This window comes from Ailuropoda melanoleuca, chromosome 14, assembly GCF_002007445.2.
Source record: "Ailuropoda melanoleuca isolate Jingjing chromosome 14, ASM200744v2, whole genome shotgun sequence".
NCBI lineage: Eukaryota > Metazoa > Chordata > Mammalia > Carnivora > Ursidae > Ailuropoda > Ailuropoda melanoleuca.
The window spans coordinates 45953959-45980335 of record NC_048231.1 but is presented as its reverse complement, the minus strand read 5'-3'; the positions used below and the strand labels follow the sequence as shown (position 1 = coordinate 45980335).

At 37.0% G+C, this 26377-nt stretch overlaps 1 protein-coding gene across 1 annotated transcript in view; it reads right to left on the bottom strand.

Annotated features, from left to right (window-relative positions):
• The window catches only part of FAM210A (family with sequence similarity 210 member A), a 40475-nt gene that overhangs the window by 2621 nt on the left and 11477 nt on the right, over positions 1-26377 (bottom strand). The window contains exon 2 of the mRNA XM_034642062.1: positions 4516-5032. Within this exon, the coding sequence (XP_034497953.1) occupies positions 4516-4991 (476 nt within the window). The 5' untranslated portion in view covers positions 4992-5032. The remainder of the gene's footprint in view (positions 1-4515; positions 5033-26377) is intronic.

Here is a 26377-nt window from a genome sequence, read left to right as displayed (position 1 = left end):
CCTGGGGTCACAACCTGAGCCGAAACCAAGAGTCGGATGCTTAACTGACTGAGCCACCCAGGCGGCCCCACGTTCAGGAAATTTAACATACACAAGAGTCTATAGTTAATACACAATGTATTATTTAATATTAAAATTTCCTGAATTGTTCCAGTGTGTCCCTTAGCACTATCTTGTCATTTCTCTCTGGTCTCCTTTCCTCTAGAAGTGATCCTCACAATTTTTTTGAGGAGGAGGGCAGGATGTCTTTGACACTGAGAATCTTGAAGCTTCCAGACCAGTTAGCATGGGAGAATACCCCTCTATTTGGATTTGTCTGTCTTCTTCCTCCTGATCAGGTTCAGGTTATTTTTCAACAGGAAAACTGTATATTTAATTCTGTCTCAGAGCATCATGACAGAAGCCACATGATGTCAGTTTGTCCCATTGCTGGTGTATGTGTGACTCTTGATTAAGACAGAGCCTACAGGGTACTTCTCTGTACAGGTACTCTCTTTGTAATTAAGAAAGAGATTGCCTAGATCCATTATTATTATAGATAGCTGTATTCTGTATAACATGTAATAGCTAGCAAACTAACTTATTCTTAATATTAAAAAATAATTTGGTTAATTCGGGAAGCTGTCCCTCTATGATTTCACTATAATACTCTGAAATCAGGGACTACTCTCAAGAACATATGGCTGATCACCATCCAGGAAAATTACCTACCATCCACAAGAGGAAAGCAGATAACTGAAGGATCTTTAAAAAGTTAAATTACAAAATCGACTGTAAGTCCAACCTGGTTTCTTCTTTCTCCACCATCAGTTCCTTTTCAAGTCTCTTAGATAACAACAGAATCTCATTAAAGCAAAACTTAGTACTACGAGAACTTAGCTATTCTATGGATCTAATCAAGTCACTATGCACCATTAATACCTTACCATGATATGCTAACTATATCTTCTAGAACCAATATAATTATAAAATTATTCTATCAATCATTTCCTAGCCCACTACGTAAAATCTACACATTTAACAGCAATCACGAAGGGGAAACAAAAGACAAACATTCGGCCAAAAATAAGACAAAATTGAGTGATTAAAAAAAAAAAAGCTATCATAAAGATCTAATAATTACCTCAGACACCTTGTACAAGTATCTTTTAAAAAATAAAGAAGCAAACAACTGGTTCTAGTTCTTTCTTTAAAGATTTATTGATTTATTTTAGAGTGCGAGAGAGAGAGAGCACGAGCGAGTGTGTGCCAGGGGGGAAGGGGCAGAGGGAAAGAATCTCAAGCAGATTCCCCACTGAGCACAGAGCCCCACGTGGGGCTTGATTCCACAACCCCTAGAGTATGACCTGAGCTGAAATCAAGAGCAGGACGCTTAATCAACTGAGCCACCCAGCCGCCCCTGGTTCTATTTATTTCTAAAATACTGATTTGATTATTTTAAAGTAAAAATAACTTTCACTTCCTTTGGAATTGCTAAATATGAAATACTAGTGAGGGACTAATCCCAACAGTAATATCCACTTGTCACTTTTTATTCTGAAGCTTCCATGGCCTGACAGAAATCAGTGCTTTACAAACTGCCAGCTTTACGGATGTTTCAACGGATGCAGAAACACACAAGGGCAAAAGCACAGTCACAGTGAGGATAAAACGCAGTAAAAATCAGGCAGGATTTTGCCTCAGACTGGATCTGTAATTTTAGAAACTTGAGGCCTAAAACACAGGGCATCTTACTGTAGAAACAAAACCATCATCACAAAGCTACATTTATCAAACACAGCACTTCTGGTTAGATGTAAGATCTCTGCAAGGTTTTGCCAGATAGAAGGGGCAAGAAAGCTTAGTTTAAAATAAAATCTATTAACATGTACAATTCAGATCTCCCTGAAATAAAATGTTTCAAAAGCCGAGATCTTTATCACTGAGTTAAATACAGAATGACATTTTGTTCTATCATGTCTAGTAAGGCAGTAATGCTAGTTGTCAGAGTGACTAAAACAAACACTGGTCACTAATGCAGTGTGATGTCAAATGCCCATCTTTCCAAATTACAAACCATTTTTTTCTCTTTCTTTTAATAGTTAAGTAGGTAACAAATAACAGAGAGCTTTGCCCAGGTAAAAACAAAATAAAATAAGGCCAGCCTTTTGTCAGTTGAATTGAAAACCTATATTTAATACAATCAACTCCAATTTGATAATGAAACCACATCGCAGTTAAAGATACACTGCCATTAGAACAAATCCTAAATACTTATTCCATAAGTATTACTTGTGATAAGATCTTTACTTAGAACAAATCAACTTTCTGAAGGGATAGGATTTAATAAAAACATTAAGAAGAACTGTTTCTGGGAAGCAACACATCCTACGTAATATAAATTAGCTGTGTGATGCCGTAAGAGAACAGACCAGTTGTTGTGGCTGGGCAGGGGTGGTGGGTCTGGCAACCAAAGTCCCATTCTGACAAACAGCCAAAAGGCAAATTGTGATGGATAAAGGGACATGACTTTAAGTGGAAAGTCTTACCACCATGTTTACCACAAGTATTCTCTAGAAAAAGAGGGGGAAGAATAAAATAAGGGTGCATTCCACAGGGGACAGCAGAATGTCACCACAACTGCCTTAGGTGCCAGACAGACTGAAAAAATCTTGAGTATAATTTATATCACTAGGTTACTTGGGGTCTGCTTTTTCAGTTACAGAACTCTTTTACTTAAGAAAGCAAGGGAAAGTAAAAAGAACAGAAGTGCTGTTTTTAACAGTCCAAATGAGAATCTCATATTCAATTAATTAAAAACTTAGATTTCTCCCTCCAAGGCCTTCTGGCCAAATGCTTATAAAGGGCAAACTAAGGAGGGCAGAACTATCAGTTATATCAATTTTCACGGTATTGCATCAGAAAATCCTCAAGAGCTCAAAAAGAACATTTGACACACAGGCAGCCATTAATTAATTAGAGCTGAAGGCCAGTAATAATTTTTATTCAAAATGGCACAGGATTTTATGCTCTGTTAAAAACTAAGGGCAGTTTTGAAGACTTCTATAAATATTACATATGTCCAGAAAAATGTCATTAATGAAAAAGATAATTCCATAAAGTATACATACAAGTGTCTTCTATAAAGAAAGGAACAATTCTTAAAGGATAACGATACATAATGAAGAAGGATATAATTGAATATTAGGAAGATAATGGAGAAAAAGATGTGAAGAGAATCAGAACAGGATCAATAATACGAGGTAAAAAAATCCTTTCAGAACTTTTGTAAAGAAACACTTTTAACCCTGTGTCTTCCAAAAATAAGTCTTCATTTCATTATCTTTTAATTTAGTAAAAGATAAGCTTTTCCCAAGGAGTGAGCTTTACATATAAAACTGACATATCTTAATACCTTACTATCAAGCCATTAAATAGAACCAAACATCGAAAATTGATGGACTTCTGGAAAGAATAAAATAATTCTAGGCCCATAAGGATTGTGTTTACTAAATTCAAAGCGGGGTCCATTGTGCCATTTCGTTGCCCTCAGGATGGTGAGCTCATTCGGCTCTGTCTTGCCCAGGCTAATACAAGAAAAGCCCACACAGCACATTCAAAGGAACAGGCACACGTCGGAACACCTTGGTTGCTAGTGGCAGAAACAAACAGGAAATCATTGGGAGCTGTTTCAATGTATACCCCGCTTCTAAAACATTGTAAATAATGTAACTTGCCTTAAAAGAAAGGAAGAGTATTTAACAAAAAAAGGTGCATTTAGACATTCTGTGTTTTACAGTACATGCAGGCTAGGCCCACCAAATCAACTTTTTTTAGAAGTTTATTTTAGTTGTGATAACACATGAGATCTACACTCAATTTTTTAAGTGTACAACAAATTAACTTCTGATCAGAACAAAAGACCTTACCTTGACACATATCAGATGTGGGTAACACTAAAACATAAGCTTGCAATTTGTTCATTTTTGTACCTGTAACAGATACTAGAGCTAGACTTTGGCAAAAATATCATACTAATTTCCCACCAAAATCATATATATGGCAAAATAATAGATATCTTTGTATGTTTGTGAACACTTTAAGCAATATATAAGTATAGAACTCAATAGTACTGCCAAATTTCCGAAATCTCTTATTTTATTTCTGTGTCATGCTAAATGTTGATAGATGAGCAGGGGCTTTGAAAAAGGACTCCAAGATATTTGGGAAAAAGCTAAGTTGTTTTGACTTATTCTTCTTTAATCTCTTTAATATAATGGGAATAATTACACTACCTACTTCATATAGTTGTGAGGATTAAATGAGATGATAGTTTAAAATCTTTGTGTAACGCCTGCTATACATGGTAAGCAAATTTAACTATGAAAATGTCAAAAGCAGCTATGAAAAGCAGTCGCACTCAACAGTTAAAGACATTGAGCATTTAAAAAACTATTTAAGGCTTTGATTAGTACAATTAAGAAGATTAACATTCTGATAAAGCTGGGAAAGGTGCTCAACCAAGCAAAAACTTACTTTATGGCTGCATAATAAAATGTTCCAAACCAAACACCAGAAGTTATTAGATGCACTGGAATCAAAACTTTTCCATATTGTCTAAATGTTTTCTTAAATCGTTGGTAAAGACTAATAGACTTGTCTTGTAAAGGGTCAGGTTCTTCCTTTTTTTCCGAAGGAGTTCCAGGGGGTGTGGCGTTGGATGACATTATCCTCTTGGATAAACTATCTTGCTCCCACTGTTTATGGTGAAGGACCCCCGGTTGGGGTGGATGAGCAGTGAATGGCTTCCTTTCCTTTGCAACACACTGGACAGCAGACAAATGCAGCCATTGTTTTTGAGGGCCCTGTACCAAAACTACTCTGGATTCAGATTTATACAAAAGTAATGGTCCCTTTATGTTTTGACAGTGTCCAAAAAGACTGGCTTTCTGTGGTTCCATGCATGTCCTATGTGCCAGTCGGAATACAGACCTTGGTACATTCCACTGCATTTTGAAGAACGGTGACTGTCGGATTTCAGCTTCTACAGAGACTAGATAAAAAAAAAAATTAGATTATACAGATTTCCATTTTAAGCCAATCCACTTAAAAATAAAGCATTAACTATTAGAAGTAAAGGACAGACATTGCTATCAAATCCATAGAAATTAATGTTAAGGCATATAGTTTGAACATACCACAATTTAAAATGTTACTAAAATATATTTAAACATGATATAGTAAACCAGTCCAACAGATATCACGAAGGGTAATGTTTTGAGGTTATTTTACTGCTACAAAGGGGATGTTTGTAGGGCTTCTGTTATTCTACAAGAAAGCTGTGTAGCATAATGGGAAAATAATAAGATCTAGAAGCAAAAAAACTGGGCCCTCATGTTAATTGCCTTTTAGACTTCAAGCTCAAGTCTACTAGTAAAATGAGGAGTACTTCACAGGGTTGTTATATAAATTACATGAAATCTCCGATGTAAAGTGCTTCTGTAAACTAACAAGCATCAAGTAAGTTATTACTACAACTGTTAAGGTCTGATAAATAGTGGATACAAGTACCATTTTTTCTATAATGCCTTTTGACTAAATTATATAAAATTGTAAATCACATCTATTTTGGCTGGTGAGGAGACAGACTTTTCCAGATATCTACACTTTTTGTCGAAAGACAGTATAATGTAATTTTAAAAGAATACAGACTTTGGAATAAGATAGAACCAACTGAGCTAATGGTGATATTATTTTGAGCAAATTACTTAGCCTCCCTAGACATAGGTTTCCCCACTAATAAAGCAGAATTATAGTATGCATCACTAAATATGCTACATAGGAAATCAGTTCCCTTCCCTCAAGACCAGGCAGTGCCACCTGCCCACAATCTCTACCCTCACCCCACATCAGCTACCTTACTACTTCTACTGCACTGCGAATAGATGATTTCGTTTTTAAACTGTACACCAAACAAGAGTAAACAGGATACGAGTTAGCACCCCAATAAATGAGCAATCCAATAAATACAGGTACTCCATTTTACATGAATATTTGTTATCTGGGGCACAAAGTTGTCTGTCATTATATAAAAATATCCAATAATGAACTGTCCCCATATAAAATTAATCCTCTGACACATCCCTCCCTAATTAACAGTCAACATCAGCTCTTATCAGGCTCTCACCGATAATCCAACAACACAATGCAAATAAATTATGAAAAGAAACTACATATCTTGCAAATAATAGGCTCCCAGGAAACCTTTAAAGGTGATACTGGAGATTGCTGCAATGAAATGCAAAGTCAATGACAAGTGACAATCTGAAGAATCAGACCAGTTACCAACCAAAAAGAAATACCACAGGATGATAAAAGGTGCTTCAAATAATTACTTAAATATTAAATGACTAAGAAAGGCCATAGAGAAAAATGATTAAGTCCTTAATTATTTTTACAAAACTGACTTATTTGTTGTGAAAGTCAAACATTAAGTAAAGGAGGTATTATTGTGCTTTCTTACAATATGTACCTATGTTGTTTATTTCCTACAAATCTATGCTATGTCTATTCCAAGGGGGGAAAAAACCATCAATTGGTTATTTATTCTAAGAATTAGCTGAGTTGGAATTATAACCTAAAATTTGTCAAATATAACGCTTGGCTTCACTTTTTACAAAAAATTCCTTTCAAGTATTTTACTATGAATCTTTGGTCTCTATTTTAGTTGGATTTATTTTGAGTATTTTCTCCAGCACCATTATCTTTGAATTATTCCTGTCCATGGCTTTAATGCAGGTGTTTTTGGAACTCAAAAGGCTTCCCCCCCCTTTTAAACCTTTTTCCTTTACAAGGCAGTTTTCCAGGAGTTGAAGCTCCCGGGTGGCTATAATAATCTAGACAACTAGATTATTATATGTTTGTGAATAAAATAAAGGAAAAAAAATTTTAAAAAAAGAGCCTCTTTCCAAGCATCCAGTTTGCACCCTTTCCCCTGGTTTCCCCAACTACCCCTCCCATTAAAAAAAAAAAAATTATCCTCTTGTACTTCTTATTATTTAAAAAAATATCCCTACTGAAATATAATGAACATACAATTCACTCATTTAAGCTGTAGAATTCAAAGACTTTTAGTATATTCACAGTTGTGAACTATCCCTACAGTCTTAGCTTGGACCATTTTCATCACCCCAGAAAGAAATCCCATATCCATGGGCAGTCACTCATCATTCCCTCCCCCTTCCAGCCCCAGGTAACCATTAAACTATTTCCTGTCTCTCTATATTTGTCTATTCTGGACATTTCATTTAAATGGGATCACAATATGTGGTCTCTTGTGACTGGCTTAACTTCGCATAACGTTTACAAGAGTCACCCCTGTATTACCTCTTGAGCTAATATTTACTTTGGTTCCCTTAGAAACCAGTATCTGGGCTAGTGGTTTCCAGAACTGGCTATGCATCAGAATCATGGCAGGTTGGGGATGTTGAGGGAAAGGACAGGTGGCTTGAAAAACCAGACTCCTGGTCTCCATCCAGACCTAATAAATCAGAATCTCCTATAGCCAGGTAACAAATGGCAATATGAATTTGGGGGTCATTTCTCTAGGCCCAGCAAATGGCTTCAGTGCCAGAGGCAACGTGGTGGCAATGCTGTTATCCTCCATCATCATCATCATCATCGTAAGATGTTTTTGAGCCCCTACTATGCGGTAGGTGTTATAAACACTTCACATGTATTAACTCATACTGTTCTTACAACGATCTTATGGAGGGACTACTGTCACCATTTCACATTTGAGGACACTGAAACACAGAGAGAAAATACACTCAACTGGTGAGTGGAGAAGCTAGGTTTCAAACCTAGTCACTAAGCTATATTGCTACTTCTGGAAGAAAGAAACAGTGCCAATTTTCAGTAGACTAAGATACATAAGACACCAAGACACATGATAAAAGTGCCCTAAGGAAACATACGGCCCAAGAAATTAACTTTTAACTTAAAATTAACTTTAAAGTTAAAAATAAAAATTAAAACTATTTTAAATGACAACACATGGACAATAGCCACAATATCTGACAGTGCAATTCTAGACTTCCAAAAGTAATCAATAATACTGATGACATACACAGTAAGATTCATTAGATTTCAAGGAACAAACCTACTTCAGATAAATACAAGTAAAAGTAGATGGCAAGTACAAACTGAGTAGTACTGGAATGAACAGGCTTCAGGAACAATAAAACCTAGTCAAGATAGAAGTGATCTTGTCTCACAGCTAGCGTTGTATATAATGGTCTCAGCTCACTGGCAGCTTCTGCTTCTGGATTTTATTAGTCTGCTCATCTTTTCAATTAAAGATAAAAGTTTTTGGTTATTGGTCAATGGTGCAGGTGTCATTCCTCATAAACTCTACTTAGATTGAATTAGTTATATGTGGACAGGATGAGTGGACCTGAAGAAGCTGTGAACAAACAGGCCTCTAACTATTTCTGATATAAATGGAGACCTGGAGTGTCTGTAATACATTTTTTAAATCATGAGACTCAACTTATACCAAAAGTTGCCTGTTATTTTCCTGCCTCGGCAGTATGAAATTTTCATATGTATAGATGAGGTAGTGCTCTAAACTGCTTATTGCTTTAGTTATGGAAATAAATGATGAAATGCATTACCAGACCCAACTGAAGTGACAAGATTACATTGCTTGCTGTGGCTATCCTTTTCCCCTCTTTTAGAATTGTATCATAAAGGCCTTTAACACTGCAAGTGGCTGGCATATGATTAATGGTGCCTAATTCTCAGTATACAGCCCTACCCTGTATGGTAGGGGCATCACGAATAATTTCTAAGTAAAGCCTGATTCTGTTATGAATAATTTTCATGAGCAGGCAGTAGAATTTAACAAATGAGAGCCTGGAATCCAAGGTCAGACTGCCCAAGTTCACATCCTGAATATGCTATAAACTATGGACCATTTGGACAAGTTGATTAGCCCCCGCCCCCATGCCTTGGTTTCCAATTTGTAAAATGGGGTTAATAATAGCACCTACTTCATAAAATTGTTCTGAGATTAAAGTAAATGCACGTAAAATGTCCAGAAAATGAGGAGTATGTAGCAAGTGCCCAGAAAATGTTACAAGTTATTTTTATAAGTTTGTAAGTAAACAAAGTAGTCTGTTGCCCTTATTCACAGTGAAATAGCCTAAGAATAAGTGCCTGAGCTGAAAGGAGATGACACAGGAAAAACAGTTGTCTAGGATGGCTCTGGCACAAAACTTGAAAAACTACATGAAACTACATAATCAATCCAATAATATCTGGCCCAAGACCAGGCATGAAGAAGCAGTTAACACGTACATGTGAAAGTTAGGAGCCTCTCCATAGCAATTCTGAGGCAAAGAGAAGGTGAAGACATAGTGGTCAAGAGTAAAAGTCTAAGGCTTCCAGTTGTGGAATGAATAAGTCATGGGAATAAGAGGCACAGCATAAGGAATAGTTAGTGATATGGTACTACTGTTGTATGGTGTCAGATGATAGCTACACTTGTGTTGAGCCTAGTGTAATGTACAAATTTGTCAAATCACTGCCCTGTACACCTGAAACGAATGTAACATTGTGTGTCAATTATACTCGAATAAAAAAAAGAAAGAAAGAAAGAAAGAAAGAAAGAAAGCAAGCAAAGGTAAAGGAAGCAATGGGAACCAAAAGAAGAGAAGCCAAGCTAAAGGAATGGCACAGAGGGAAGAATGGATTGGAACAAATGTCAATGAGAAAGCACAAATGTTAGAATGCTGTTGGAATTCTAAGAAGCTATATTCCAAATTTCCAGTTCTATGAGGCAAATGAATTAGTTCATGAGATTCCTTTCCTCCTTCTATATATTAACCAAACCCACACTGCTCAAAATTATATGAACATGTTTCTGTTCCTCACAACCTGCAAGCCCTGGAAGCCTAAGACATTCAAGCAGCACTAGAAATACAATAGCTGAGTGCACAAGGAATTAACTAATTTATAAACCATTCTTATATAAGAAATAAAAACATACTAACTAAGAAGTTAAGAGTTAAACAACAAATTCCAACAGCAAGATTTAGTTCTCTATTGTATGAATCAAAAAACCTCTTGTCAAACAAAATCTTATTTGGAAGTTTAATAAAAATAAATAAAAGCAAAGTTGCTCAGGTTAAAGCAGGAATGAGATGAATAAAGTCTTCTGGCTTGTCCTCACCTCCTCCAGCCCATGGGCCACTGAGCCACAGATGCCCTAACTGTGAAAACAAAATCACAAAGTGGACAAATTCTCTGTGAATAATAGTCCTACTTCAACTGCCATTTTCCTGCAAGTCACATCACAGGCACTAATTCCTTCTGAAGTCCCTGAGCCCTGCAAGCTAGAGAAGAAACTCCACTGAAAACACAGATATGAGAATCTTCTTCTTGGTTTTTGTTTGTTTGTTTGTTTGTTTTTTTGTGGACTCTATGTTCCTGGACAGTAAGAAGTTTGTCTTGATTCCCAGTAGTTATAGGGACTAATGTAAAGTCTGGCATCTAGTGTGTGTTCAATCTAATTCAGTTCCATGAATGTCAACAATTTGTCAGTTTTTAAAAGACTCAATTTATGTCTAATGAATTACTTCCAAAATCAATGTAGCATCTTTAGCTTGGGAAGTTTTGAGGAANGGTTTTTGTTTGTTTGTTTGTTTGTTTTTTTGTGGACTCTATGTTCCTGGACAGTAAGAAGTTTGTCTTGATTCCCAGTAGTTATAGGGACTAATGTAAAGTCTGGCATCTAGTGTGTGTTCAATCTAATTCAGTTCCATGAATGTCAACAATTTGTCAGTTTTTAAAAGACTCAATTTATGTCTAATGAATTACTTCCAAAATCAATGTAGCATCTTTAGCTTGGGAAGTTTTGAGGACTTAAAAATTAACCCTGTCAATTTAAAATAACTATAATATGTTAAAAGCTTGAATGGGAAAAGTAAACAACATAGAATGTAAGCAGAATGGAAATTCTAAGAACCAAAAGGAAATGCTACAAAACAAAAACACTGTAGCAGAAAGGAAGAATGCCTTTAAGGGACTCATAATCCACAGAGCCAAGGAAAGAATCCATGAGCTTGAAGGGAGGTCAACAGAAACTTCCTACGCCAAAATGCAAAGAGGAAAAAAAAAGAACCCTTCTCCCCTGACCAACACACATATAAAAATACCAAAACAAAACATCCAGGCATATGAGACAACTTCAAAAGGTGTAACATACACACGATAGGAATACCAGAAGGAGAACAGAGAAAGAAGTATAGGAAAGAATTTTCCAAAATTCCTAACAAACACCAAACCACAGGTCCAGGAAGCTCTGAGAACCAAGTAGGATAATTATCTAAAATCCATATCTGAGCATATCATATTTAAGTTGCAGAAAATCAAAGACAAAAAGGAAATCTTGGAAGAAGCTAGGGAGAAAAAACCCCCCAAAACAAACACCTTACTTAGAGGGGAACAAGGATAAAGGTAGAGGCTTCTCAACAGAAACCAGGCACACAAGAGAGTAAAATGAATATTTAAAGTGTGTACAGAAAAACCATCAAACTTGAATTCTATATGCAACAAAATTACCCAACAAAAGTATTAAAGCAATAAAGGTTCTATCAAACAAAAAAACGGAAGGAATTCACTGCAAGACCACTTGACTCGGGGCACCTGGGTGGCACAGCAGTTAAGCGTCTGCCTTCAGCTCAGGGCGTGATACCGGCGTTGTGGGATCGAGCCCCACATCAGGCTCTTCCACTATGAGACTGCTTCTTCCTCTCCCACTCCCCCTGCTTGTGCTCCCTCTCTTGCTGGCTGTCTCTATCTCTGTCGAATAAATAAATAAAATCTTTAAAAAAAAAAAGACCACTTGACTCAAGAGGGAAATAACACAGAAACTCGGATCTATATAAAAAAAGAAAGACTGAGGTTAGAAAATTGCAGGAGGAGGAGGCAAGATGGTGGTAGAGTAGGGGACCTCATTTCATCTGGTCCCTTGAATTTAGCTAGATAACTATCAAACCATTCTGAACACCCACGAATTCAGCTGGAGATGTAAGAATAAATATCTGGAACTCTACAAGTAGAAAAGCGACTGCTTTTTGCAACGTAGGTGTGGAGAAGTGAATCTGAGGGGAGATACTGGAAGATAAATGGAGGGGGGGAGGGAGCCTCCATAAGCCTACTACAGGAAAGTGATATAGCCCCAGAGGGCAAAATTGGAACTCTTAGAAATGCTCCAGTGAGAGAAATCCCTGCCTGAAAGGTGCTCAGGGAATAAAAGGGGCAGAATTCTAGGCGGATTTCAGGAGTCACAGAACTAACAGGGGTGCCTGAGCCCGTAGAGGACCCAAACAGTGGAACAGGAAAACTGGTTTACGGTCAGGGAGCCCAGGAGGGGGATCTCAGCTCCGGTCACCATAACCGCAACCTGGACCTGACTGGGTGACCGCTCTCTGCCTGGCACCCTGCAACGGACTGGAATGTTGGGACCCCGGGAGGGGCAGAATGGGTGCGCCCACAACCTGGCAACAGCTTTCAGGACTGCGGCCCCAGAAAGGACAGTATGGTGACATTTAGCTGTCCTCCAGGAGGGGTGGAGCAGGTCCACACACGATCCCTTGACCACTCTCAGCAGTGGGACTCTACAAAGGGCAGTAATGGGGACCCTTGGACACCCCCCAGGGAGGGTCATTATGGACACATGCCACAGGAGTCTGCAGAGTCTGGCACACACAAAAGTGAAGACCGTTTATTCCAGAGGGTTTACTGAAGAGGGGGGACCTCGATATTTCGGCTCTGGGGCTGGAGATCGGGGCTCGACCATTTTTATTTGGATCCTCTAAAGAGGCACAGAAATCCTTCAGGGAACAAAAGCCACACAGAGGACCAGCTTACACTGAGCCCAGACCCCTGGCAAGGGGCAATGCAACTCCACCCAGGCAGACACCTGAGAAGTAGCACAGGAGGCCCCTCCCCCAGAAGACCAACTGGAAGAACAGGTGCACAAGGTTACAGATCCCACAGGACTGTAAAACTCCAGTGCTAGGAGAAAATAGTATATAGAACTCATAGTTTTTTCTCATGATTTGTTTATCTTTCAAGTCTAAAATTTCCCATTTTCTTTTTTCCTTTTCAACGTTTCTTATTTTATGAACTCTTTATTTTTAAGTCGCTTTTTAACTTTTCTTTTTTACACCCACATTTTATAGATATATGCTTCGTTATTGGCCTTTTTTCACTCTTCTTATTTGTGTGTATGTGTGTGTGTATGTGTGTGTGTGTGTGTGTGTGTATCTATATATATATAGATGTACACACACACATAAGTTTTGCTTTCTTTGGAATTTTGGGATTTAGTGCCTTCTAACACACAGGCCAAAATTCATTCAGGAACAAGCAGATCACCCTGTTTTGTCCACCCTGTGAGATTATATTCCACCCACCCTTTTTGTTTTGTTTTGTTTTTCTTTGATTTTCTGTTTTGGTTTCTGATCTCTTCGGATTTGTCTAGTGTGTATTTTGATTGGGTTGTGATGAATATTTTTGATTCTGCTCATTTGCTCATCCATTCTTCTCTGGGCAAAATGACTAGAAGGAGGAATTCACAACAAAAGATAGAACCAGAGGTAATGTTCTCTGCCACATATCTAATTGATATGGACATAAATAAGATGTCAGAGCTGGAATTCAGGATAACAATTATAAAGTTAATAGCTGGGCCTAAAAAAAGCATAAGACACTAGAGAATCTCTTGGTGCAGAAATAAGATCTAATCAGGCTGAAATTAAAAATGCTATAACTGAGATGCAGTCTAAATTGGATGCTCTAACAGGCAGGGTAAATGAGGCAGAAGAGAGAGTACGTGATCTAGAAGACAGGCTGACAGAAAGGAAGTTGAAGAAAAGAGAGAAAAATGACTAAAAGCACAGGAAGACAGGCTTCAAGAAATCACTGATGCCATGAAACATACCAACATCAGAATTATCGGGGTGCCTGAGGGTGAAGAGAGAGAGAAACGACCAGAAGGTCTAGTTGAGCAAATCACAGCTGAGAACCTCCCCATTTTGGGGAAGAAAACAAGCATTCATGTCCAAGAGGTAGAGAGGACCCCTCCCAAAATCAATAAAAACAGATCAATACCCTGACATATAATAGTGAAGATTGCAAATTACAGAGAAAAAGAGGAAATCCTGAAAGCAGCTTGAGACAAGAGGCTCCTAACCTGCAGAGGGAGGAATATCAGATTAACATCAGACCTAGCCACAGAAACCTGCGGGCCAGAAAGGGCTGGCATGATATATTCTGGGTACTAAATGAGAAAAATATGCAGCCAAGAATACTTTATCTAGCGAGGCTGTCATTCAGAATGCAAGGAGAGAGAAAGAGCCTCCAGGACAGACAGAAACTAAAAGAATTTGTGACTACTAAATCAGTCCTGCAAGAAATATTAAAGGGGATCCTTTAAGCAAAGAGAGAGCCCAAAAGTAACAAGAGACCAGAAAGAAACAGAGACAGTCTACAGAAACAGGGACTTTACAGGTAATACAATGGCACTTTCAATAGTTACTCTGAATGTAAATGGGCTAAATGCTCTAATTAAAAGACATGGGGTATCAGATTGTACAAAAAGTCAAGACCCATCCATATGTTGTCTACAAGAGACTGATTTTAGACCTAAAGACACCTCCTTGAAAGTGAGAGGGGTGGAGAACCATTTATCATGCTAATGGACCTCAAAAGAGAGCTGGGTAGCAATGCTCCTATCAGACAAATTAGATTTTAAAACAAAGACTGTAGTAAGGGATGAAGAGAAACACTATGTCATACTTAAAGGGCCTATCCAATAAGAAAATCTAACAATTATAAATATTTATACTCCTAACTTTGGAGCAGCCAATTATATAAACCAATCAGTAACCAAATTAAAGAAACATACTGATAATACAATAATAGTAGGAGACTTTAACACTCCATTCACAGCAATGGACAGATCATCTAGGCAGAGTATCAACAAAGAAAAAAGAGCTTTGAATGACACACTAGACCAGATGGACTTCATAGATCTGTACAGAACATCCCATGCTGAAACAACAGAATACACATTCTTCTTGAGTGCACATGGAATATTCTCCAGAATACATCACATACTGGGTCACAAATCAGATCTCAACCAGTACCAAAAGACTGGTATTATTCCCTGCATATTTTCAGAACCCAATGCTTTAAACCTTAAACTCAATCACTACAGGAAATTTGGAAGGAATGCAAACACTTCGAGGTTAAAGAGCATCCTACTAAAGAACAAATGAGTCAACCGTGAAATTAAAGAATTTTTAAAAATCATGGAAACAAATGAAAATGAAAACATAACTGTTCAAAACCTTTGGGATACAGGAGAGGCTGTCCTAAGAGGGACGTACCTAGCAATAGAAGCCTTTCTCAAAAAATTAGATAAGTCCCACATACACAAACTAAACTTACAACCAACAGAGATGGAGAAAGAACAACAAATAAAGTCCAAACCAAGCCGAAGAAGAGAAATAGTAATAATTAAAGCAGAAATCAAAGAAAGAAACCAAAAGAACAGGAGAACAGATCAATGGACTTAAAATCTGCTTCTCTGAAAGAATAAGATGGATAACCCCCTAGCCAGACTTATCAAAAAGAAAAGACAAAGGACTCAAATTAATAAAATCATGAATGAAATGGAGAGATTAAGACCAACAATAAGGAAATACAAACAATTTAAGAACATATTATGAGCAACTATATGCCGAAAAATTAGTCAATCTGGAAGAAATGGATGCATCCCTGGAACCTCATAAACTACCAAAACTGAAAGAGGAAGAAATAGAAAATCTGAACAGAACCATAACCAGCAAGGAAATTGAAGCAGTAATAAAAAATCTCCCAACAAACAAGAGTCTAGGGCCAGATGGCTTCCCAGGGGAATTCTACCAAACATTTAAAGAAGAACTACTACATATTCTTCTGAAGCTGTTTCAAAAAACAGGAATGGAAGAAAAATTTCCAAACTCATTCCATGAGGCCAGCATTACCCTGAACCCCAAACCAGACAAAGACCCCATCAGAAAGGAGAATTACAGACCAATATGCCTGATGAACATGGCTAACAAATTTCTCACCAAGATACTAGCCAATAGGACCCAACAGTACACTGAAAGGATTTTTCACCAAGACCTAGTGAGATTTCTTCCTGGGTTGCAAGGGTGGTTCAACATTTGCAAATCAATCAATGTGATACATTAATAAAAGAAAGGACAAAAACCATATGATCCTCTCAATTGGTGCAGAAAAAGGATTTGACAAAATACAGCATCCTTTCTTAACTAAAACTCTCCACAGTGTAGGGACAGAGGGAACACACCTCAATATCATCAAAGCCATCTACAAAAAGTCCACAGCAAATATCATTCTCAATGGGGAAAAACTGAGAGCTATTCCCTAAGGTCAGGAACATGACAGGGATGCCCACTCTCACCACTGTTCTTCAACATAGTACTAGAAGTCCTAGCCTCAGCAATCAAACACAAAAAGGAATAAAAGTCATCCAAATTCACAAAGAAGTCAAACTCTCCTTCTTCACAGATGGCATGATACTTTATGTGGAAAACCCAAAAGACTCTACCCCAAAATTACTAGAATGCAATTCAGCAATGTGGCAAGATAAAAAAATCAATGCACAGAAATCAGCTGCATTTCTATACACAGCAACAATGTGACTGAAGAAAGAGAAATTCAGGAATCGGTCCCATTTACAATTACACCAAAAACCATAAGATACCTAGGAATAAACCTAACCAGAAAGGTAAAGAATCTGTCGTCTAAAAACTATAGAACATTTATGAAAAGAAATTGAAGACATAAAGAGACGGAAAAACATTTTGTGCTCGTGGATTGGAAGAAAAAATATTGTTAAAATGTCTATGCTACTCAGAGCAACCTACACATTCAATGCAATTCCTATCAAAATACCATCGACATCTTTCACAGAGCTGGAACAAACAATCCCAGAATTCGGATGGAACCACAAAAGATCCCAATTAGCCAGAGGAATGTTGAAAAAGAAAAACAAAGGTGGGGGCATCACAATGCCCGACTTCAGGTTATATTACAAAGCTGTGATCATCAAGACAGCATGGTACTGACACAAAAACAGACACAGAGACCAATAGAACAGAACAGAGAACCCAGAAATAGACCCCCAACTCTATGGTCAACTAATTTTTGATAAAGCAGGAAAGAACATCCAATGGAAAAAAGATAGTCTCTTCAACATGGTTTTGGGCAAACTGGACAGCCACGTGCAAAAGAATGAAACCGTACCACTCTTTACACCATACACAAAGATAAACTCTAAATGGATGAGAGACCTAAATGTAAGACAGGAACCCATCAATATCCTAGAGAACACAGGCAGCAACCTCTTCGACCTCAGCTGCAGCAACTTCTTGCAAGAGAGGTCTCTAAAGGCAAGGGAAACAAAAGCAAAAATGAACTTTTGGGACTTCAACAAGATAAAAAGCTTCTGCACGCAAAGGAAACAGTCAACAAAACTAAAAGGCAACCTACAGAATGGAAGAAGATATTTGCAAATCAGAAGATAATTTGCAAAAAGATATTTGCAAATCCAGATAGAGGGCTGTTATCCAAGATCTATAAAGAACTTATCAAAGTCAACAGCCCAAAAACAAATAATCCAGTGAAGAAATGGGCAGAAGACATTAACAGACCTTCTCCAAAGAAGACATACAAATGGCCAACAGACACATGAAAAAATGCTCCACATCATTAGCCATCAGGGAAATACAAATCAAAACCACATGACATACCACCTCACATTGGCCAGAATGGCTAAAATTAACAAGACAGGAAACAACTAATCATCATGAGGATGTAGAGAAAGGGAAACCCTCTTACACTGGTGATGGGAATGGAAGCTGGTACAGCCACTCTGAAAAATAGCATGGAGGTTCCTCAAGAAGTTAAAAATAGAGCTGCCCTATGACCCAGCAATTGGGCTACTTAGTATTTACCCCAAAGAAACAGATGTAGTAAAACGAAGGGGCACCTGCACCCCATTGTTCATAGCAGCAATGTTCACAATAGCTAAACTGTGGAAAGAGCTGAGATGTCCTTCAACGGATGAATGGATAAAGAAGATGTGGTTCATATATACAGTGGAATATTACTCAGCCATCAGAAAGGATGAATACCTACCATTTATATTGACACGGATGGAACTGGAGGGGATTATGCAAGTGAAATAAGTCAAGCAGAGAAAGACAATTATCATATGGTTTCACTCATATGTGGAACATAAGGAATAGCACACAGAGGGCCATAGGGGAAAGGAGGGAAAACTGAATGGGAAGAAATCAGAGAGGGAGACAAACCATGAGAGACTCTGGATTCTGGGAAACAAACTGAGGGTTGTGGAAGGGGAAGTGGGGGGGCTGGGGCAATTGGGTGATGGGTATTAAGGAGGGTACAAGATGTGATGAGCACTGGGTGTTATATGCAACTGATGAATCACTGAACACTACGTCTGAAACTAATGATGTACTATATGTTGGATAATTAAATTTAAATTAAGAAAAGCCAAAAGATTGACAGGTAAGGATCAACAAAGGTAAAATAAGATCTTTTTTATTATTAATTGATTTAGAATTAACTGTTTAAAGTAATACTAGTAATAATACATTAAGTGATTAATAACATATAATAAGTGAAATAAAAACAGCACTGCTACAAGGAATTGAGAATACTCTATGATAACACCCTATGGTAAGGTACTTCCAACTACACATGAAATATTTTAGTATCATTTGAAGGTGGTTTATATGAGATAAAAGTGTATTATGAACTTTAGGGAAACCACTAAAAATTTATTTAAAAAGTGCAATTGAGGGGCGCCTATGGGTAGCACAGTCAGTTAGCGTCTGACTCTTGGTTTTGGCTCAGGTCATAATTTCAGGGTCCTTAAGACTTTCTCTCCCTCTGCCCCCTTACCACCACACTTGTGCACATGCTTTCTCTCTCTCAAATAAATAGTTTTTTCAAAAGTGCAATTGATACACTGAAAGAAGAGATAAAATAGAATCATAAAATCCTCAGTTAAAGCCACAGAAGGCAGAAAAAGGGAAAAAGAAATAAAGAACAAATGGCAATGAATAAAAAACGTTTGCAAACATGGTAGGTTATTAAGTCAATTTAAAAAATTAAGAAAAAAAAGCAAACTACATTTTGTCTAAGAAACACCCACTCTAAACATAAAGACTCAGATTAAGTTACAAGTCAAGGGATGGAGAAAAACATACCACATTAACACTGATTTTTATTAAAAAAAGATGAGTAGCTATATTTCAGACAAAGCAGACTTTAGAAATTCCTTGTTTATCAGTGAAAAGTGGCTATTTCATAATAAATAGTAATGCAATGATAACATAAGGAAAACGTAACAATCCTAAACATGTATACATCTGACAAAAGAAGATTGAAGTACAGGGCAAAAACTGACAGAACTGAAAGTAGAAACAGACATTTCCATTATTATAACTGGAAACTTCAACACCCCTCTGTCAGTACTTGATAGATCCAGCAGCCAGAAAATCACTAAGGACACAGTTGAACTAAACGCTATTAATCAACTTGATCTAATTGACATTTATAGAACACTCCATTCAACAACCGCAGAATATACATTCTACTCAAGCTTATTACATGAATGTTCAACAAAATAGACCACATTCTGGGCCATAAAATACACTTTACCATATTTAAAAGAATAAAAATCATGCAAAATATGTTTTCAGACCATAATGTAATTAAACTAGAAATCACTAACAGAAAGACAGCTGGAAAACCCCTGGAAATTAAACAACATACTTCTAAATAATCCATAGGTCAAAAAAGTCTAAATTTTAAAATATTTTGAATAAAAAATAGAAATACAACTTACCGAAATTTATGGGATGCAGTAAAGCAGGCTGACAGAAATTTATAGCACTGAATGCACATATTAGAAAAGACAAATGATGTAAACTCAGTAAGATAAGCTTTCACTTCAGGAAACGAAAGAGAAGAGCAATATAAACCTAAAGCAAGCAGACACCACCACCACCATCATCATCATCACAGCAACAATCAATGAAATTGAAAACAATGGAAAATGTAATAAAACCACAATCTGGTTCTCTGAAAAATATCTCCCTAAGTTTTCCAAGGGAGAAAACACAAATTACTAACATCAGAAATGAAACAGGAGTCTTGACTACTGACACACAGACATTCAGAAAGTGATAAGGAATACTGTAAACAACTTTATGCCCATCAATATGGTAACTTAGGTTTAATGGAGTCAGTCCTTGAAAAATATAAACTGCTAAAAATCATACAAGAAGAAAAAGATAACCTGAATAGTCCTATGTCTTTTAAAGAAATTGAATCAATAAGAATTAAGCTTTCAAAAAAAGAAAGCACCAGGCCCAGGTGTTTTTACTAGTGAATTCTATCAAATATTTATGGCAGAAATAATGTAAATAATGCCAGTTCTCCACAATCTCTTCCAGAAAATGGAAGGAGAAGACTTCCTAACTCATTTTATGAGGCCGGCATTAGCCTATGACCAAAACCAGATGAAGATATCCAAGTATATAAACCAATATCTCTCATGAACATACATGTAAAAATCTTCAACAAAACATTAGCAAATGCAATCCATCAATGTTTAAGAACAACTATACACCAAAGCACGTGGAATTAGTCCAGATACTCAAGAATGATTGAACAGTTGAAAATCAATGTAATGCATCATATCAACAAGCTAAAGAAAAATCATATGATCATATGGATTGATGCAGCAAAACTATTTGACAAAATCCAGCACCCATTCATGATGTTTTAAAATGAGCAAACTAAGAGTACAGGGGAACTTCCTCAATCTGATGAAGCCCACCTACAACAAATCCACAGCTAATGTGGTACTTAAGAGGAAAGAGACTGGGCACCTTCCTCCTAAGACTAGGAACAAGGCAAGGATGTCCTCTCTCAACACTCTTATTCAACATTGTATGGCAATTCCTAGCCAGTGCAATAAGACCAAAAAAAAAAAAAAAAATCACTGATACACTACTCAATTTGAAGACTTATTATAAAGTTACAATAACCAAGACAGTGTAGTATTGGAAAAAGCACAGACACAGACCAAGAGAACAGAGTCCAGAAAGAGATGCATACAAATATAGTCAACTGATCTTTGACAAAGGCGCAAAAGCAATTCAATGGAGAAAGGATAGCTTTTCCAACAAATGATACTGCAAGCAGATGTCCACATGCAAAAAAATGAACACAGACACAGACCTTAAACCTTTCACAAAATTTAAGTCAAAATGCATCATAGGCCTAAATGTAAAACGCAAAACTATAACATTTCTAGAAGAAAACATAGAATAAAGTCTAAGTGACTTTGGGTTTGGCTTGCTAGATACACCACCAAAAGCAGGATCCATTAAAAAAAAAAAAAAGGTAAGTTGGACTTCATTAAAATTAAAAACTGATCTTTTTTTTTTTTTTAAAGGTTTTATTTATTTATTTGACAGAGAGAGAGACAGCCAGCGAGAGAGGGAACATAAGCAGGGGAGTGGGAGAGGAAGAAGCAGGCTCATAGCGGAGGAGCCTGATGTGGGGCTCGATCCCATAACGCCGGGATCACGCCCTGAGCCGAAGGCAGACGTTTAACCGCTGTGCCACCCAGGCGCCCCTAAAAACTGATCTAATGAAAGACACTGCTAAAAGAATAAAAAGACAAGCCACAAATGGGGAGAAAATATTTGCAAAGCACATATCAGATAAAAGACTTGTATCTAAAATCCAAAAAAGAATTCTTTAAACTCAACAATTACAAAATGAACAGACATCTCACTAAAGAAGATACACAGATAGCAAATAAACATCTGAAAAGATGCAAAAACACCTCACACCTGTGAGAATGGCTATTAAAAAAAAGAAAAAAGAAACAAGTGTTGTCGAGAATGTGGAGAAAAGTGCTGTGCATTGTTGGTGGGGATGTAAATTGGTGTAGCCACAATGGGAAACAGTATGGAAGTTCCTCAAAAAACAGAACTACCATACAGTCCAGTAATTCCACTTCTGGGTATTTATCCAAAGGGGAAAAAACCCACTAACTCAAAAAGATAAATGCACCTCCACGTTCACTGCAGCATTATTTACAAGAGCCAAGACATAGAAACAACCTACAGTGTCCATCAATGGGTGAATGGATTTTAAAAATGTGGTCTATAAATACAATGGAATATTATTCAGCCATAAAAAGAATAAAATTTTGCCATTTTCAAAGCATGGATGGACCTTAATGGCATTATGCTAAATGAAATATCAAAAGAAAAAGATAAATACTATATGATGTCATTTATATGTGGAATCTTGTTTGTTTTTTTTTTTTTAAAGATTCTATTTATTTATTTGACAGAGATAGAGACAGCCAGCGAGAGAGTGAACACAAGTAGGGGGAGTGGGAGAGGAAGAAGCAGGCTCATATCAGAGGAGCCTGATGTGGGGCTCGATCCCATAACGCCGGGATCACGCCCTGAGCCGAAGGCAGACGCTTAACCGCTGTGCCACCCAGGCGCCCCTAAAAACTGATCTAATGAAAGACACTGCTAAAAGAATAAAAAGACAAGCCACAAATGGGGAGAAAATATTTGCAAAGCACATATCAGATAAAAGACTTGTATCTAAAATCCAAAAAAGAATTCTTTAAACTCAACAATTACAAAATGAACAGACATCTCACTAAAGAAGATACACAGATAGCAAATAAACATCTGAAAAGATGCAAAAACACCTCACACCTGTGAGAATGGCTATTAAAAAAAAGAAAAAAGAAACAAGTGTTGTCGAGAATGTGGAGAAAAGTGCTGTGCATTGTTGGTGGGGATGTAAATTGGTGTAGCCACAATGGGAAACAGTATGGAAGTTCCTCAAAAAACAGAACTACCATACAGTCCAGTAATTCCACTTCTGGGTATTTATCCAAAGGGGAAAAAACCCACTAACTCAAAAAGATAAATGCACCTCCACGTTCACTGCAGCATTATTTACAAGAGCCAAGACATAGAAACAACCTACAGTGTCCATCAATGGGTGAATGGATTTTAAAAATGTGGTCTATAAATACAATGGAATATTATTCAGCCATAAAAAGAATAAAATTTTGCCATTTTCAAAGCATGGATGGACCTTAATGGCATTATGCTAAATGAAATATCAAACAGAAAAAGATAAATACTATATGATGTCATTTATATGTGGAATCTTAAAAAAAAAAAAAGAAATCTGAATTCACAGGTATCGAGAACAGACTGATGGTTGCCAGAGCTGGGGAGAGAGACATATGTGGTAATAGACGCTGAATTGTTATGTTGTACACTTGAAACTAGTAATGTTATACGTCAATTATATCTCAATTTAAAAAAAGATGCTCAACATCATTTGTCACTAGGGAGTTGCAAATTAAAACAATGAGATACCACTACACATGTATTAGAATAACTAGTATCCAAAACACTAACACCAAATGCTGGTGGGGATGTGGAACAGGAAAACTGATACACTGATACATTCCCATTGCTAGTGGGAATGCAAAATGGTAACAGGCAATGTGAAAGACAGTTTGGCAGTTTCAAAGACAGCTAAACATAGGCTTACCGTATGCTCCAGCAATAGCACTCCTAGGTACTTACCCAAATACACTGAAAAGCCTACATAAAAACCTGCACACAAACATTTATAGCAGCTTTATCCATAATTGCCCCAAACTGGAAACAACCAAGAAGTCTCTGACTAGGTGAATGGATAAGCACACTGAGGTACCACCATACAAAGGAATATTATTTAGTGATAAAAAGAAATTATCTATGAAACCATGAAAAAACATGGAGGGAAACATGTTGCTAAGTGAAAGAAGTCAGTCTGAAAGGGCTATATACTCCATGATTCCAACTATATGACATTCTGGAAATGACAAAACTACAGAGACAGTAAAAATAGCAGTGGTTTCCAGAGGCTGCAGGGCAGGGAAGAGAAGAGATGATTAAGCACGGGGAGCACGGGGCCTTTATAGGGCAGCAAAACATTCTATATGATCCTCTAATGGTGGATAAATGTCATACGTTTGTCGAAACCCACAGAACTGTACAACCCAACGAGCGAACCCTAATGCAAACTCTGTACACTAGCTAATAATGTATCAATACCAGTACTTCAATTCTAACAAACGTACAACACTATATTACCAGATGTTAATAGCAGGGGAAACTGGGGGTAGGAGTGAATAATATGGGAATTCTCTGTACTATCTCTGTTCCATGTTTCTGTAAACCTAAACTTCTCTAAAAAATCATATCCACTAACTTTTTTTTTTAAGTACACTGTGGCCTTGCCAAATACAACTGATATTTAGTATAGCTTTAACTTGAATCACAGGTATGAGGAAGGGATAAATTGTAGAACTCATTAGGTTGGAACATAATAAAAGGGATAAGTGAAGAAAAGAATTGCCTCTATATATACAAACTCTCTCAATTACCACCAAATGGGAGAAATTCAAATTTTCTTCTTTCAACAGATTAAGAGTCTAATTTATTCATTTCAATCTGCTTTAATCACACCTTGACTGGTGCGTAGAAAAAGTAAACGCACGCAGTTTGTAGTACTTTCTGGGCTGTTATTTTCCTACTCCTTAACAAATTTGACCCCTTCAATTTAACTTCTATTATATAACCCACCTCCTTCAACCTATTCTGCTTTTGAGCTTTCTAATATAAAAATTGGGCAACATATACAAGCTGTGGCAATGATGGAGCCATTGTTAAATTCTTAATCTTCAGGAAAGGTTGATATATACAAACTCTCTCAATTACCACCAAATGGGAGAAATTCAAATTTTCTTCTTTCAACAGATTAAGAGTCTAATTTATTCATTTCAATCTGCTTTAATCACACCTTGACTGGTGCGTAGAAAAAGTAAACGCACGCAGTTTGTAGTACTTTCTGGGCTGTTATTTTCCTACTCCTTAACAAATTTGACCCCTTCAATTTAACTTCTATTATATAACCCACCTCCTTCAACCTATTCTGCTTTTGAGCTTTCTAATATAAAAATTGGGCAACATATACAAGCTGTGGCAATGATGGAGCCATTGTTAAATTCTTAATCTTCAGGAAAGGTTGAGTTATGCCCCCTAGTGAATTAACAAGGAATTTCATTAATAATTCACTGATTTCCAGAGCAGTCTTAAATGTCAAATGTATCATTTGTAGAGAAAATCAATGATTTTTCCAAAATTACTACATAAATATATTCATTTACACAAAATTTTTATGTCTTTTTGTCTTTTCAGAGGATCTAAATTTTATAAGGCAAGCCATGGTGATCTCTAATGGTAACACTGGTCCACAATCTACGTGGTTCCACCTCCATCCCCTTCTTTTGTGTTATTACATTGTGTTATTACATTGCAATGGGAAAAAGGCAGGCTTTGCAGTCAGAAAGATCTGAGCTCCAACCCTTTCTGGCATTATTTTATTTAGCCTTTTTCCTCAACCTTAAAGTGGGGTTAATTACACTTTTATACTATGGCATTTATGATGATGAAATGAGATAAAATTAAGTATCTAGCATTTAGTATGCTATAACAATAATCAGTTCTAGTTTTCCTTCTTCACCTTCTCACCTGTTGAACTGGCCAAACCAAGTTCATATTCTTTCTTCATTTAAAGTTTTAACATTATTCCATTTGGGTGACCCCAAAACCCCAGCTTCTTTAGCAATGCATTCCACCTTGAAGTCATCTGATATTTCTCTGCAACTGAAATCCTGAAACTATGCTACCCCACTCTCTGCAGCCTCTTCTACAACTAGGCTACCCCTCTCTGCAGCCTCTTCTATTTACAGCCTTCATTCCCTTACTCTCTAGACTCTAGTTCCACAGGGCCTTTCTCTACCCTACCTTCCTTTTTCTTTCAAATCTTACAGCTTCTCCTGGTTTCATTCAGAAGTCTTTAACCAGCCTCAATTCTCCAGTGCATTATTTGAATTACTACTTTGTTCATCTGTAAATACCANTCTTTTTTAAAGATTTATTTATTTTTATTTTTTTTTATTTTATTATATTATGTTAATCACCATACAGTACATCCCCAGATTCCGATGTAAAGTTTGATGCTTCATTAGTTGCGTATAACACCCAGTGCACCATGCAATACGTGCCCTCCTTACTACCCATCACCAGTCTATCCCATTCCCCCACCCCCT